The following is a 17,846-nucleotide window of genomic DNA, read 5'->3' as shown; positions in this document are numbered from 1 at the left end:
GCGGTGGCAGAGATATCACACCATAGGAGAACGTGCAACCTGGCACCCCCCACAGTCTAAAGCAGCCTCTATCGACTCTCTGGGTCGGAGACTCTGTGATAAAACCCAGTAAAGGAGTAGTGGGGTCCGAGATACTACTGACTCGAGATCCAGAACACCTTAAGGGAAGTCATAGTGACCCAAGGGAAGAACCCAGAGAAGGCACAAACATCGGAAATCATGGGAAAGAGGAATAATACTGGAGCAATTAATGCCCACAACCCCACAACATCAGAACCCGATAAAACAGAAAATCAGAGATTTCTAGAAGATCAAATCAGAAAAATAACTTTAGAAATAATAGAGATGCTTCGAAAAGAACTCAGAGAGAGCCAAAAAGAGATAAAGGATGCAATTAATGAAGTAAAGGCCTCAATTCAAAGCACAAACAACAGATTAGAACACATGGAGAACAGAATCTCGCTCTTAGAAGATGAGCAATCCAAAAATGAACGCATAGTTTCTAATCTAGAAAAAAATATCCGACAACAGGAATCTGATATTGAAGAAATATGGGCCCATTTTAAGAGAGCTAACCTAAGAATAATTGGAATAGAGGAGGGAAAAGAAAGTGAAACCAAAGGGATCAACAATCTCTTCAAAGAAGTAATAGCAGAAAAGTTTCCAAACATAGAGCAAGAGGTTGATACAAAGGTCCAGGAAACTTATAAAACTCCCTTTAGACAGGATCGGAGAAGAGGATCCCCACGCCACATAATTGTCAAAATGACCAATGTGGAAGCCAAGCAGAGAATCTTAAAGGCAACAAAAACAAAGGGCCAAGTGACATTCAGAGGCAAACCAATTAGAATCACTCCAGACTTCCCAAACCAAGTCATGAGAGCTAGAAGGGCTTGGAGTAACATATTCCAAACTCTGAAAGAAAACAACTTCCAGCCAAAAATTTCCTACCCAGCAAAACTTTCTATCAAATTAGATGGAAAAATAAGAAGCTTCCATGACAAACAGAAACTGAAGGAATTTATGTCTTCAAAACCAGCACTAGAGAAAATACTCAAAGAGATTAACTACAAAGAAGAAATAGGTAACACACACCAGAACCAGAGAAACAAGAGTTTCCATCCAACAGACAATTAAGATTGGTTATCTGTGGAGATTCATTATTTATGTTAGTCTTTTACCTATCTCTAAAGGGTATTGTTTGCCTTTATTGTTGTTAATTTTTAGGATTTCTAGTTGGAATATTAATATACCTTCAGATATAGCAATTGGAAATATTTTATCCCATTCTATTAGTAACTGTTAACTCTGTTTACATTGTCTTTGGATATACAATTTTTTTTATTTTTTAGGGAGTCTGTATACTCCTCTGTTGCCTGTGCCATTGAAATCATAACCAAGAAATCACTGCCAATTTCAATGTTGTGAGGTTTAATGACCCAGATTTTCTCCTAAAATTTTACAGTCTTAAGATTTATATTTAGGTCTATTATCTATTTTGAGTTAATATTTGTATATGGGATTAGGTAAGGGTCCAATTTTATTCTTTTCCATGTAATTATTATTTTTCAACAATATTTAGTTAAAAGATTATCATTTCCACCACCAAATGTTCGTGGAAACCTTGTCAAAAATAACTTGAAAATATAGGGAAGAATTTAGCTCTAGGCTATTATTTAACTCCAATGGTTTATATATCTGCCTTTACAATAGTACTACACTGTTTCAATTATTGTAGCTTTATATGGTTTGAAATCAGAAAATATATATCTTCTAGCTTTGTTCTTTTTCAAGATCGTTTTGGGTACCTAGACTCCATATTCCAAATTAGGATAGATTTTTTTCTGAAAAATAAATATATAAATATATGATGGTTTCACCTAAAAAATAGAAAAAAAATATTCTCTGGTAAGAAAGAAAGCAAAAAGAAATATTGAAATGTTATCTTTAAGTCATCAAAAGCTTGGTATCAGACAAATGAAACTGTTATGTGAGATTATCATTTTTAATTTTAGATAAATTGCCATAATACTAGATGTCAACTACTAAGCCAAGCATGGGAGGGAGGGATAGGGAGAGAATGGGGTGGGGATTGGGTGGGGGCTGACTGGGAAAAGTGTGCATGTATGTCTACAAAAGTTTTTTTTTTTTTATCCCACTATGATGTATGAATACAGTGCACCAATAAAAAAAAAGCAAAAAAAAGCAAAAATCTTGGTACAATATTTTACTCTTAGCATATTCTTTTGTCATATATAACTTAAAAATAGCAGTATTCTTATTGGTTATTAATTTGTTTGGAAATTAAATGATTTATAAATTAATCAATGAGTTAAGATGTAATAATTTACAATTACTAGGAAAATATTATTACTTTTAATGGAATAAACACAAGGAACAGACACATGATATTACTATCATACATATATAGAAATTTACAGTGAGACTGATAATACTCACTAAGATAATAGCAACTATTGAAAATTCCTCCTAAGACAATTCAAAATAGATCTACAATTCTGGAATATGAAATCATTTTCTAACAGTGGCTAAAAATCAAATTTATCCAGAAAACATTTTGTTAAAATTGCCTGCAATTTGGGCAATTTTACTTGACCTGTAGCCATGGTAATGAATACTTAGGAGGTACCCAAGCCAGTTTTAAACTGATTAAATCATTCAATGGCCAAGGCCATCTACTCACCAACCAATGTTAGACATTTCTTCCCAAAAGACAGGCAATCAGAGACAAACTCACTACAAGAATTATGCTCCCAATCACCCACAGGCACCAATTACCAAGGCTATCAGTAAATGACCATGCTGCTATAGGAGTCAACCAACCCACTTATCTTCAGGACGTTGGCAGATCAAGGGCCCCACGCGCGCCTGTGGGGGGCGGCGACCGTTTGTAGACGGACCCCGCGCGCCCGTGGGGGGCGCCGGCCCATAGTAGACGGGACCCGCGCGCCCGTGGGGGGCGCCGGCGGTGTGTAGACGGGACCCCGCGCGCCTGTGGGGGGCGCCGGCGGTGTGTAGACCGGACCCCGCGCGCCCGTGGGGGGCGCCGGCCCATAGTAGGCGGGCCCGCGCCTGCGCGGTGGGGGGCGCCGGCCGTTGGTCGACGGGACCCCGCGCGCCTGCGATGGACGCCCGCCCGGCCCGCTGCAGGCCTGCGCGGGGCGGCGCGCGCGGGGGTGTGAGCGCGGTCCCGGCGGCCGGCGCGGGGCTGGACGGCGGCGCGCGAGGTGGGCGGCCCGGCCGGGCGGGAGGCTGGACGGGGGAGCCCGGTCGTCGGGGCGCGGGGCTGGAGGAGCGAGCCCGCCGGCTCCGAGCCCGCGCGGCGGGATGTCCGAGGTCCTGGTGCTGAAGGTGAGCTCGCTGAAAGGCCGTCCGCGTCGGTCCGAGCAGCCGCTCACGGGCAGCCTCAGCGTGCCCGCTGCGCTCGCGGGCTGCTCTGGACTAAGAAACTCAAGTCACTGCGGGGTCTCCGCAGTTCAGGGAGGGAGGTGCCCCGTGCGCGCCTTCGGACGGGTTCTTGGGCCGGGCAGCTCCGGTCCGCGCTGCCCGGAGGACCCGCCTCCCTCCCCGCGGGCTCCGGCGCTCGGTGCGCGGGAGCGGTGGCCAGGACCCCGCTCGCTCCCGGCGGGCTCGGCCACCTGGGCCGCCCCTGGACCGCTCCCCTTTGTGGGTCCATGGATGCTGCTCCTGACACCAGAGATTGGAAACTGGAGGGAGGAATTTACCAGAGCGCAGCAGTGGGCTTGGATTAGTGGACAGAATACAGGTCACTTTAAAAGTCGTACTTTAAGCCGGGCGTGGTGGCTCACGCTTGTAATCCCCGCGCTTGGGAGGCTGAGACAGGAATATCGCGCAGGTTCGAAGCCAGCCTCAGCTGGTTTAAGAGCCCCTGTTTCCAAACAAAATATAAAATAAGTCTGGGAGTGTAGCCCGGAGGTAGAAGGCCCCTGGGTTCCATCCCCAGTGCCACTAAATAAATAAATAAATAAATAAACCAAATAAATAAAAATAAGAGTCGTACTTTAGTGGGTAGAGGAGAGGGACATAGCGAATGATGGGATTTTTAAAGCCATCAGCTTTCCTGCTTTGTTGGGTGTGTTACTGCGATGGAGCTCAGGGACATTTTCTCAGCTATATTTCCAGCCCTATTTTATTTTGATTCTGCCTCACAGCGTTGCAAGAGGCTAGAGTTGCTAGATGGCTGAGTCTGGTCACAAACCTGGGATCCTCCAGTCTCAGCCTCCCAAGTACTGGCATTACAGGTGAGCACCACCACGCCCAGTGCCTGCTTTTAGCTTTAAGATAATTCATCTGAGTAAAGATTCACGGACATTTGAAGCCGCCCTTACAGAGCATTTGCGCTGAGACATCAGGTGTTTTAGATTTATCTGGCAAGCTTCTCTCCACAAATCAGATGTTTTCTATCCTAAATGTGGTGGTCAGATTTCTCTAACTACAGGACTCTTTGCTGTCTAGGAATCCTACCACTTATAGCAGAATGTTGGCAGGAGGAGCTGGACTCACTGCTTCCTGCTTAGGAACCTCTCTTTTCATTTGGGCCTGGGCCTTTATGTTTATCCCCTCAACTCTGATGGGCCTTTATGTTTATCCCCTCAACTCTGATATGCCTCCACTTCTGGCTTTTACTCAGCTCACCCTCTGAGCAAATATTCTGTCCACATAGATACCACTTGGCCAGATTAATACTGTTTTTACACAGATAAAATATTTTCTGCCGGGCGTGGTGGCGCAGGCCTGTAATCCCCACGCTTGGGAGGCGGAGACAGGAGGATCCCGCAGGTTCGAAGCCAGCCCTGCTGGCTTAAGAGACCCTGTTTCCAAATAAAAATATAAAATAGGTCTGGGAGTGTAGCCCGGAGGTAGAAGGGTTCCATCCCCCAGTACCACCAAAAAAAAAAAAATTTTTTTTCTTTACCCCAAGTGTGTCAGTAAGTAACTGGATAAACAAAATGTGGTATGTATAGGTACTATGAAATGTAAATATTACTTAACCTTAAAGAGATTCTGACAAATGCTTCAACATGAGTGAACCCTAAGGACATGATGTTAAGTCAGTCACAGTGAAACAAATACTGAATGATTCCATTTGTATGAGATTTTTTTTGTGTGTGTGGTACTGAGGGTGGAACCCAGGGGCTTTCTACCTCTGGGCTATACTCCCAGACCTATTTTATACTTTATTTGGAAACAGGGTCTCACTAAGTAGCTGAGGCTGGCTTCGAACTTGTGCGATTCTCCTGTCTCAGCCTCCCAAGCACTGGGATTACAAGCCTGTGCTACCACGCCCGGCATAGGAGATTCTTAAGACTAGTCAAGTTTACTGAAAAAGCATATTGGGTTTACTGCTTAGTGGATAGAGTTGTAGTTTTTTTTGTGTGTGTGTGTGTGTGATGCTAGGGATTGAACCTGGGGCAGTCTACCTTGAAGCTGTATATATATTCCCAGCCCTATTTTATTATTTTAAAACAGAATCCTGCTAAGTTGCTGAGGCTGGCCTTCAGCCCATGATCCTCCTGTCTCAGCCTCCCAAGTACTAGGATTACAGTTATGCACCACCACACCCAACTGTTATGTCAAATATGTTTAAGAAAGTTACATACTCATAGATTTATATCTAAAAGTTCCTGGTTTTTGGTGCTGTGGCAAATGTTAATGTTTTTAAATTTAAATAGCCAACATTCACTGCCGGAATATAGTAGTAAAATTGAATTTATAGCCAGGTATGGCGGCACACACTTGAAATCCTCGTATTCAGGAAGTGAAGACTGGAGGATTGCAGATTCATGGCCAGCCTCAGCAACTTAGTGAGGCCATCTACAACTTAGTGATACCTTGTTTCAAAATAATAAAATAAGGCTGGGGGTAGAATGCCTCTAAATTTCATCCCCAATACCACCACCACCAAAACAAAATTATTGTAACTTTTTTATCAGAGCTATTGTTAAGCTAATGATTGCATGATATTAAATACATTCAGAATTTTGAGCAACCATCACCACCATCCATCTCCAGAACTCTTTTCATCTCGTAAATCTGAAGCTTTGTACCCCATAAACAATAACTTAAAACCCTGTCTCCCAAGTCCCTGGCAACTCCTTTTCCACCTTTTGTGTCTCTGACTTTAACCACTTAACCTTACATTGGTAGAATCATATGGTATTTGTTTTTTGTCACTGATTTTTCATTTAATGTCAAGTTTCAGCTACTTGCTGAGTCTGTGCTTGAACCTTCAATCCTTGTTTTAGCCTCCCAAATACTGAGATTACAGGTATGTGCCACCACGTCTAGCTCTTTTTATATTTATTTATTTATATATATTTTGGTATTGGGGATAGAACACTACCCCTGCCCTTTATATTTTTGGTTTTGAAACAAGGTCTTACTGAGTTCCTGAAAGTTTCATTATGTTCCTGTTCTCAACCTATGATCCTCTTTTCTCAGCCTCCAACTACAGGGATTACAGGCATGGGCATCCTCATCTCTTTTTTTATCTGTGTGTGTGGTGTTGGAGATTGAACCCAGGGGCATTCTATCTCCAAGATACACCCCATCCCTATTTTTTATTCTTTATTTTGAAACAGGGTCTCACTGAGTTGCTGAAGGCCTCACTAAGTAGCTGAGGCTGGTTTCGAACCTGTGCGATCCTCCTGTCTCATCCTCCCAGAGAGTGGGAATTACAAGCATGCACCACCACGCCTGGCTACTCAAATTCTTGAACATATTTATGATAGCTGCTTTTTTTGTTCCTTTTTTTTTTTTGGTGCTAGGGATTGAACTTAGGGGCATTTTACCTCTGAGTTATACGCCCAGCACTATTTTATTTTTTAATTTTGAAATAAGGTCTAATTAAATTGCTGATGTTGACTGTGAACCTGTGATCCTCCTATATTAGCCTTCCAAGTGTGGGATTACAAACCTGAGTCACCACATCCAGTGTTGACAGCTGCTTTTAAATCCTCACCTGTGAATTACAATATCTGGACATCTTATCTTGGGTTCTCATTTCTGTGTGTGTGTGTGTGTGTGTGTGTGTGTGTGTGTGTGTGTGTGTGTGTGTGTTGGGGCATGGTATTGGGGATTGAACCAAGGGGCCTTCTACCACCGAGTTACGCCCCCAGCCCTGGGTGTGGTGACACACACTTGTAATCCCAGTACTTGAGAGGCTGAGACCGGAGGATCCAGGTTTGCAGCCAGCTTCAGCTACTTACTGAGGCCATCCACAACTTATTGAGACCCTGTTTCATAATAATAAAAAATTGGCCTGGGGGGTGTAGCTTAGAGGTAGACTGCCCCTTGGTTCAATCTCCAGCACCACACACACACCAAAAAAAAAGGGGGGGGGTCTTACTGAGTAGCAGAGGGCTTTGTTAATTTGCTGAGGCTGGCCACAAACCTATTATTCTCCTGTCTCACCTTCCCAAGTACTAAGATTACAGGTGTATACCACCATGCCAGGCTTAGATGTTGTGATTCTGATGAACTGTGCAGGCTTGCAGTTTGACTATGTTTGGGTCAGTCTACATGTCAAGAAGCTTGGTTCACACTTTGTGTACACCTGTCCTTACTGGTAGAGCACATTTTTCTTTGTACTATAACATGATCTTTACTACTACTACTACTTTTTGTGGGTGTGGCACTGGAGATTGAACCCAGGGGCATTCTCCTCTGACCTACACCCTCCAGACCTATTTTATTTTTATTTGAAAACAAGATCTAGGTTGATGAATCTCACTACTTGCTGAGGCTGTCCTTAAACCTGCAATCTTCCTGTCTCAGCCTCCCATGTACTGGCTTTACAAGCAAGCACCACCATGCCTGGCTGGTCTTTTGAAGCATCAGACTTCAGAGCTTCTGTAGAGAGCAGGAGGTGCTAAGCCTCTATAACTTGGCATTACTCTTACTCCAAACTGCACTTTCTTGCGATGGATGACAAAAATAAACCCTGACACGAGTGGTGAATGTAGATTTTTACTCACCAACCTTTAAATAGTAGGGGAAAGAACTAAGCTCCATTGCCATTTGTGTAGAAGTGAGTAGGTTTTAGAGAATGGATGCTGGGCTTAAGTGAAAAATCATGAAGGTTTGGTCAGGGTTAGGCCAGCTATATCTGCTAAATGAATTTAAAGAACTTAGGTTTCTGTCTTCCCATAGAGACTTGGAGGTGGAAGCCCTGTTTTTCCTGGTGATAACATTTCTGAGGAATGACTTTCAGATTATTTGTTTTTTCTTTGCGGGTCTGGGGATGGAACCCAGGGACATTCAACCTCCAAGCTACACTCCCTGCCCTTTTTTTAAATTTTTTACTTTGAAAAAAGGGTCTCACTAAATTGTGGAAGGCCTCACTAAGTAGCTGAGGCTGTCTGCAAACCACAATCCTCCGGTCTTGCCTCCCGAATGCTGGGATAACAAGTGTGTGCCACCACGCCTGGCTTGACTTTCAGGTTATTGAGAAAGATACTCTCAAGAGTTGTAGAGCTAGGCATAGTGGCACATGCTTGTAATTCTAGCATTTGGGAGGCTGAGACTGGAGGATAGCAGTTCACGGACAGCCTCAGCTACTTAGGCCCTTTGCAACTCAATGCGACCCTGTTTCAAAATAAAGAATAAAAATAGGGCTGGGGGTATAGCTCAGAAGTAGAATGTCCCTGGATTCCATCCTCAGTACCACACACACACATACACACACACACACACACACACACACACACACACGTGTCGTAGATATGTATTCATAATACGAAGTCCTTTTCAGTAAGTGCTCTGAAAAAGGAAGGTGAGGGGCTGGCTAGGACACATACTGAGTACTCCTAGCAACACTGAACTTTCTCAGGCAGCATTTTGATGGGAAACCACAGTCATCCTGGGGATATTATTTTGTATCCCATAAGTCTTGGTAGAATTCGGTTGTCTTTGATGCAAAGATTTGATGGCATTGTTATGTGCCCAGGATTCTGTGTTTCTCGTGGGTGTCAGCTAACACTGTCTTCCAGCTTTCCAGTTGTGAGTCTTCTCGGGACACCTTGGTGTCCAGGGCATGTGGAAGATGTGAGAGGGCTTCATATTACAGACTTTGAAGCTCCCCATCTTTGATACTCCCTCTCTGATTTTCTCCCCTTAGTTTTTAGCTGCTCTGGCAATTCTAAAACTCTGTCTTCTGGTTTTTTAAGCCACAGATACTGTGGATTTCTGCTCAAGGGATAACAGCTCCATTCCACATGAGCTGGGGAGATGGAGGTAGGAGATGGGGGATTACTTAGGGAAAAAGCTGTGGAAACCTGGATCTCACTCTGAAATTTTCTTCTTTTAGAGATTGGATCTCCTCCAGGTTCTGCCTGGTTTGTGCAGCTCTTCAGTGCCTTTAAAAGTAATTACTTTGAACCAGGTGTGTGATGCATACTTGTAATCCTGATACTTGGGAGGCTAAGGCAGGAGATCACAGATTTAAGGACAGCCTCAGCAAATAGTAAGACTCTCATCAACCTAGTGAGACCCTGTTTCAAAAATTAAAATAGGCCGGGTGTGGTGGTACATGCTTGTAATCCCAGCGTTTAGGAGCTGAGACAGGAGGATCATGGTTTGCAGACAACCTCAGCTACTTAGGCCCTTTGCAACTCAGTGAGACCCTGTTTCAAAATAAAGAATTAAAAATAGGGCTGGAGGTGTAGCTTGAAGGTAGAATGCCCCTGGGTTCTATCCTCAGTACCACACACACACACACACACACACACACACACAAAAAAAAAAAAAAAAAAAAAGAAGGGCCAGGGATGTAGCTCAGAGGTAGAATTCCCCTGGATTCAGTTCCCAGTACCCTCACACCCACCCACCCCCACACACAAAGTTAACTTTGGGGCTGGGTATGGTGGCACAGGCCTGTAATTCCAGTACTTAGAATGCTGAGACAGGAGGCTCACAAGTTCAAAGTCATTCTCAGCAACTTAGCAAGACTCTCAGCCACTGTGAGACCCTGTTTCAAAAACAAAAGGGCTGGAGGTGTAGCTCAGAGCTAGAAAGTTCCTGGGTTCAATCCCAGTATCAAAAAAATGTAATTTTTTCATGGGTTTATACTTGTTACCTGCAGGTGGCATATGAACCATGCAGTTGCCATTACCAGAATCAGAATGACCAATGACCACTGTCATTTTTCCAATTATTTACTATAAAATGTTTTAACACTAAGAAAAGTAGAAAGAAAATGCCTGTCCTTGGACCCACAAACTTAGGATGTCATTGCTCTTAGGCCTTTTTTTTTTTTTTTTTTTTTTTTTTTTGTTCTGAGGATTGAACCCAGGGACATTCTCCCTCAGAGCTACACCAATTCCCAGTACCCTCTATATAATGAACTTTATATTTTTGTCTTATCTCTAACATGGATAATCATGGTTTCTAATAATAATATATAACAAGATACAGAGAGGTCTGTTTCACTTTAATTCTTTCAATTTTTCCTTTCCCTCATATTAATAGTTTATATTTGTTTTATCTGTCATTTTTTTAATGTGAGCAGATACATACACATATATATTTTTTTCTTTTTTGTGGTACTTGTTATTGAACCTAGAGGTGCTTTATCTCTGAGTTACATCCTCCATACCCTCAGCCCTTTTTTTTTTTTTTTCCACTTTGTGGTACGGGGATTGAACCCAGGGGCATTCTACGTTTTAACTATACCCCCCAGTCTGGTTTTTTATTCTTTATTTTGAAACAGGGTCTCACTAAGTTGCAGAGGGCCTCACTAAGTAGCTAACGCTGGATGCAAACCTGTGTTCCTCCTGTGTCAGCCTCCTAAGTACTGGGATTACAAATGTGTGCCACCATGTCTGGTGCCTGTGTTATGAGTGTGTGTTATTGGAGATAGAACTCTGGGGCATTCTACCTCTGAGCTTCACCCCAGCCCTGTTTTTTTATCCTTTACTTTGAAACAAGGTCTCACTGAGTTGCTGAGGCTGGTCTTAAATCTTTAATCCTCCTGTCTCAATCTCCTAGGTACTGGGTTTACAAGTGTGCACCACCATGCCTGGCTCTTATTTCTTACTTGGAAACAGAATCTCACTAAGTTGCCAAAAGTTTTGCTAAGTTGCTGAGGCTGGCTTTGAACCTGCAGATCTCCTTCCTGTCTTAGTCTTCCAAAAACTAGGATTAGAGGCATGCACCACCACGCCTGGCTTCTGGCTTTATTTTAATTTTTAATTTCTAAAAGTGTCTGAGTTGCTGAGGCATAAATCCTTATTTTTTCCTTATAAAAACCATAGTATTAAAATATTTTTCTGATCCTTGTGCATATTTTGGGTATTTCTGTGTGTGTGTGTGTGTGTGTGTGTGTGTGTGTGTGTGTGTGTGTTGCTGGGGATTGAACCCAGGGGCATTTTACCTCCAAGCTACACCCCTAGCTCTATTTTTTTATTCTTGATTTTGAAATAGGGTTTGACTAAGTTGCAAATGGCCTCACTAAGTAGCTGAGTCTGTCTACAAACCTATCTTGTGGGTATTTTCAAAACACATGAGATTGAGGACTCCTTTGCTCTTTGAGTTACAGTCAATAATTGAGAATTACATGTTATTTATGACATATTTAGAATTTTTTCTTTGATCTCACCATTTAAGACACAAGCACTTGTCAAGAATTTGTTGGGTCACTTAAATAGAAATCATGATTCTAAGGTTTATTATTTTATTGTTCTACTTTTAAACCATGCATATTTTTTATCTTTTAAATTTTTACAGATAGAAGCTCCAGGTTGCTTCTGGGTTATTATAAAAGGATGCAGTCCCTTTTTAGATCATGAAGTTGACTATCAAAAACTATATAGTGACATGAATGACTTCTATAACAGTATGTGTCAAGATATTGAAATAAAACCATCAATATTGGAAGAAGGGCAGGCATGTATCTAAATGTGTTTTAATCACTTTTTTAAAACACTAATTGAAATGTAAAATATTTGGGCAGCAGAGGTGATGGAATCTTTTGTAACATCTAAATTGCTTGTAATTATTGCCTAGTATTAGGATTTTTAGGCTGCACAAAATTCAGGCTAGTCATGGAACAGGGATGGTTGTTGTGTAATTTTTGTGTGAGGCAGTAGGAAAATGACATGTCTTCTAAATCCAGGTGTACTCTTGGGGCTGGGAACCAGGAGAATATTCTAGATCCAGGGCAGATGGAGAGATTGCAGCAGAGCATAGGGAGTTTGCAGTCTAGGGCTAACTCCTCCTTTTTGGTTTCTCATGACTTCAGCCAACACATGCTTCTTTATTTTTCCTATTCCACATCGCAGTCCATCTCCCGTTGTCCATTGTCTGATTCTTTTGACAAGTCAGCATTTTTCAGGAGTTAAAATTTTTGCAGTCGTATGATGGGAAAATATTTTTAAGCTCTTTGTGATAAAAAACTAGAAAATATTTGAATTCTTTTCTCCCCCAATTCATCAGTAACATAATTTAAAAATTTTTTTCATACCCTTGGTTCATTGAAGAAATATACTATTTCCTCTAAAATATTTTGCATTTTGAGTCGCCTGTTGCCTTTCTCCTGGTTGGTGATGGTCTAACTTTTCCCTATATATTTTTTATATTCCTTCTGTATTTTCTGTGGATTGATAGTTAAGCACTGCTAAATATACAGATATGGCTAGATTGGGGTCATTAAAAATTTTTTTTCCAAGAACTTAATGTTCTTTGATTGGGAGATAATAGCGTTTGTGTGGTGCTAAGAGTCAGGTGGTGATGACCTGATCCCTCCCTCTGGCCTCACCTGTCAGTATTCTACATAATGGTTTCACCATTCAATAGTGACCACTGTGAATTAGCTTTCATTCATGTTCAGACACAGTGATTTCTTTCTTCTGCACTCATGAGCTCAAATCGTGTGTAGAACTTTCCTTTTTTAGTAAGACTAGTTCATTACCCCAAAATATAATATGGTTCATGTCATAAAAAATTGCTTGATTTTTTTCCCCTTATCAGTTTTTAGCATAAGGACTTGTGCCTAGCTATTTCTACTTTTGGCTAACAGTAGTCCTAGTGAGGCAGGGCAGAGGACCTGGGAACAGGAAGGGTACAGAAGGCCATCTGCATCGCCTCGCGCCTCGTATGAGGAGGGTGGGAGATGTGAACAGAAGGTGAGAGACTAGTGGGCCCCAGGGAATCAGTGCCACCGACCCACAAGATAACCATTCAAATTAAGGATCAGAACTGAAGTACATCCCGGTCCTATTTTATTTATTATTATTTTTTCTTTCTTTAAATATTTTTGGTGGCACTGGAAATTGAACCCTGGGCATTCTACCTCTGAACTACACCTCCAGCCCTATTTTTTATTCTTTATTTTGAAACAGGGTCTCATTAAGTTGTAAAGGGCCTCCCTAAGTAGCTGAGGCTGGCCATGCACCTGTGATCTTCCTGTCTCAGCATCCCAAGTACTGAATTACAAGCATGCACCACTATGCCCGGCTAATTTTTTATTTTGAAATAGGGTTTTGCTAAGGTGCTGAGATTGGTCTTGAACCTGTGATCCTCCTGTCTCAGCCTCCCAAGCCACTGGGATTACAGTGGCTGCAGACAGTGGTGGTTTTCTTTTTCTTTTTCTTTCTTTCTTTTCTTTCTTTCTTTTTTTTTTTTTTTTTTTTAAGGGCAGGGAGACTTGGGAATAGGGCAGATTTCTCAGGACCATCTCTGTTTCCCTTCTTCCTCATTTTGAATCACTGCTACCTTTTCTTCTCCTTTTTTTCTCTTTACCAATAGAGAATAGATTTCAGACTTTTTGTTTTCATGCTAGGGATGGAACCCAGGGTCTTAGAGGGTACAGGTTAGGCAAGAATTCTACAGCTGAACTAGATCCCTAGCCTCCTTCCTCCTCCCTCCTCTTCTCTTTCTTTTAGTACATTTTAATATTTTAATTACAGGTTTCATTTTAGCATATTTGTATTCACAAATTACATAGTTTTACCTTTTTTGTGTGTATATATGTGTGTATATATGATACTGGGGATGGAACTCAGGGACATTCTACTTCTGAGCTACACCCCCAGCCCCATTTTATTTTTTATTTTGAAACAGTCTCACTGAGTTCTGAGGCTGACTTTGAACCTATGATCCTCCTGTCTCAACTCCCAAGTACTGGGAGGGATTACAGGTGTGCACTGCTGTGCTTGGCTCCCTGTTACTTTCATGTTGTCTTTTCCGCCTAGATTCCAAATAGTGGAAATGTGATTCTTAGGGGGGTGTGTGTGTTGTTACTGGGGATTGAACCCAGGGGCATTCTCTCTCTGACCTACACCTCCAGTTCTGTTTTATTTTTTATTTTGAAATAGGGTCTCACTAAGTTGTGTAGGGCCTCACTAAGTTGCTGAAGCTGGCTGCAAACTGGAGATTCTTTTGTCTCAGCCTCCCAAGTACTGGGCTAACAAACATGTACCACCATACCTACCTTGAGTCTGATTTGTTGATTTGTCAGTTTCATCTGTTTTCCTACAAATGACATGAGTTTGTTCTTTTTTATGGCTGAATAATATTCTATTGTGTATATATATAGTTTGAATGGCCAATAATTCAAATGTTTATTTTAAAATGTTCAATATTTATTTATTTATTTATTTATTTATTTATTTATTTATTTATTTATTTATTGGTAGTACTTGGGTTCCTGGAAGCCCTTCTACCTCCAGCTACACTCCCAGACCTATTTTATACTTTTTAATTTTTGGAAACAGGGTCTCTTAAGCCAGCGAGGCTGGCTTCGAACCAGTGCGATCCTCCCGTCTCCGCCTCCCAAGCACGGGGATTACAAGCGTGTGCCACCATGCCTGGCTAAAAATGTTCAACATTTTTAAACATCAGAAAAATGCAAATTGAAACTGCTTTTAATCCAGGTGTGGTGGTGCACTCCTGTGATTCCTGCCCTTGGAAGGCTGAAACAGGAAGATCATAAGTTCGAGGACAGCCTCAGCAATTCAGTGAGGCCCTCAGCAATTTAGGGAGACCCTGTTTCAAAATATTTTTGTTGTTGTTGTTGTGCTAGAGATTGAACCTTGGACATTCTACCTCTGAATTACACACATATTCCTATTTTATTTTTTATTTGGAAACGGTCTTGCTGAGTAGCTGAGGCTGGCTTTGAATCTATGATACTCCTATTTTAGCCTCCCAAGTACTGGAATTATAGGTGTGTGCCACCCCAACTTTAGGATAGTATTTTTTTTTAAAGGGCTTGGTGGTATAACTTGAATGGTAGAATGCTTCTGGGTTCAGTCCCCAGTACCAAAAAACTTTACTTTTTTTTTTTTTTTCAAGTTTTCCTTAGATACAGAGTCCGAATGATTTCATAGTAGTCCCCTTACCTGTAGAGGACATGCTATAAGATTCTCAGTGGCCTGAACTCTATATATGCTATAATTTTTCATTTAAGTTTATACTTACTCTAAAGTTTAATTTATAGATTAGACATGGTGTGAGAGTAACAATAAAGTAGAAAAATTATAACTATATTTGAATAAAAGTTTGCACCTTGGGGTCATTGTTAAGTGAAATAAGTAAGAGTTACTTAAACACAAGCACCCACAGTACTGTGACATCTCATTTGATAACTGACACGGTCGCTGAGTGACTAAATGGCAGGTAGAGTGTGCAGTATGAATATGCTAGACAAAGGGATAATTCATAATCTGTTTTTCTTTGCAGTACTGAGGATTGAGCCCAGGGTCACTCTACTTTTGAGATACATTCTTTGCTCTTTTTATTTTTTTTTTTTTTGTGATATGGTCTTGCTAAGCTGCCAGGGCTGGCCTTGAGCTTGTGATCCCAGAGGGATCGTAGGCACACACCACCATGTCCAACAGGTTCTAGGTTGGATGGACCAAGGTGGTGTGAGATTTTGTCACACTGTTCAGAACAGGACACAATTGAAAACTTGTGAAAAGTTTGTGAAAATTTTCACTAATATTTTTAGACTGAAGTTAACTGTGGGTAACTAAAACTGGATAAGGGGGACTACTGTAGTAAGAAAAACAGTGAAGCCAGGTGTCACATGGCTGCAATCTCAGTACTTGGGAGGCAGAGACAGGAGGCTCATAGGTTCAAGGCCAGCCTCAGCAACATGGCAAGACTCAGTTACCTGTGTTCTTCCCTCAGTTTCTCTTCTGGCAGGCAGTGTTTAGCTCTGTTAGGTCTAGAATCCCAGCCATCTTCTGTAAGGCAAAAGATGAGCTGAGATGGTTTTGAGAAGACCTTTTAATTCTCATTATAAGACTCATCCAGATGAGATGATGCATGCTTATAATCCCAGTACTTTGGAGGCGGAGACAGGAGGATCTCAGGTTTGCAGCCAGCCTCAGCAACATAGCAATGCCCTCCACAACTTAGTGAGACACTGTTTCAAAATAAATAAAATAGAGCTGAGGGTGTTGATCAGGGGGTAGAATGCCTCTGAGTTCAATCTCAAGTACCATACTCCCTCCCCTCACACACACAAAAAAAACTAAACCCTTCCTTTTTATTTTGTAGGTCTGTGTGGTTTATTGTCAGGAGTTGAAGTGCTGGTGCAGGGCTATTATTAAGTCAATTGTATCTTCAGCAGACCACTACCTGGCACAGTGTTTCCTTGTGGATTTTGCCAAGTACATTCCAGTAAAATCTAAAAAGTATGTATACATTGATTTTGCATTAATACTCTTTTTAAGGAGAGAAATGTCAGTTTTAAAGGAGAAAGTCGCCGGGCATGGTGGCACACACTTGTAATCCCAGCACTTGGGAGGCTGAGACATGAGGATTGCACAGGTTCAAAACCAGCCTCTGCTACTTAGTGAGGCTCTCAGCAACTTAGGGAGACCCTGTTTTCAAATAAAGTATAAAATAGGTCTGGGAGTATAGCTCAGAGGAAGAAAGGCCCTTGGGTTCCACTCACAGTACCACAAAAAGAAAAAAAAAACGAGAAAGTCAATTTTTTTCGTAGTAGTCTATAATATGTCAAATGTATGCATCAGCAAAATTTTCATGGTTGCAATTCCAGAAAGCGTTAGCTTGAAAATCAGAAGTCACACTGGGCGTGGTGGTGCACGCTTGTAATCCCTGCATTTGGGAGGCTGAGACAGGAGGATCAGGGTTCGTGACCAGCTTCAGCTACTTAGTGAAGCCCTCTGCAACTTAGTGAGACCCTGTTTCAAATTAAAGAATAAAAAATAGGGCTGGGGGTGTAGCTCGGAGGTAGAATGCCCCCAGTACTGAAAAAGAAAAAAGAAGTCAAGAATATGTCACTACTATAACTGAACATTGTTCTGGGTATTCTATTCAACATATTGAGAACCAGAAAAACATTAGAGGCACAGCAATTATAAAGATTGCCATTATTTTCTGAAAGTGATTATGAGAAAATATAATAACTAAGATATTTAGGAAAAGTGGTCTGTAAAAAGATTATGACAGTATTCACCATAATGAAATAACTAAGGAGATAAATACGCATAACTTAAATATTATACAATGTATACATCTATTTAAACAGAACTGGGTACTTTATTCATATGTTTAATTTTATGTTTTATATATCTTTTTTTTTTTGGTGGGTCTGGGGATGGAACCCAGGGGCATTCAACCTCCGAGCTACACCCCCTGCCCTATTTTTTATTATTTATTTTGAAACCGGGTCTCACTGAGTTGCAGAGGGCCTCACTAAGTAGCTGAGGCTGTCCACGAACCAGGATCCTCAGGTCTCAGCCTCCCAAATGCTGGGATTACGAGGGTGTACCACCACGTCCAGCTTTTTTTTTTTTTTTTTTTTTTTTTTGGTGGTACTGGGGTTCCTGGAAACC

At 41.6% G+C, this 17,846-nt stretch overlaps 1 protein-coding gene across 1 annotated transcript in view; it reads left to right on the top strand.

Annotated features, from left to right (window-relative positions):
* Window positions 1-3,695: 3,695 nt before the first annotated feature.
* Window positions 3,696-17,846, top strand: part of LOC308279588 (putative ATP-dependent RNA helicase TDRD12) — a gene marked incomplete at both ends in the record, with an annotated part of 37,850 nt that continues 23,699 nt past the window's right edge. The window contains 3 exons of the mRNA XM_080720101.1: window positions 3,696-3,758; window positions 11,767-11,925; window positions 16,543-16,679. Of these exons, the coding sequence (XP_080576227.1) occupies window positions 3,696-3,758; window positions 11,767-11,925; window positions 16,543-16,679 (359 nt within the window). The remainder of the gene's footprint in view (window positions 3,759-11,766; window positions 11,926-16,542; window positions 16,680-17,846) is intronic.

The sequence above is a fragment of the Muscardinus avellanarius genome (assembly GCF_963383645.1).
Source record: "Muscardinus avellanarius genome assembly, contig: SCAFFOLD_45, whole genome shotgun sequence".
NCBI lineage: Eukaryota > Metazoa > Chordata > Mammalia > Rodentia > Gliridae > Muscardinus > Muscardinus avellanarius.
The sequence above is the reverse complement of the archived record's forward strand: the minus strand, read 5'-3'. Positions and strand labels throughout refer to the sequence as shown.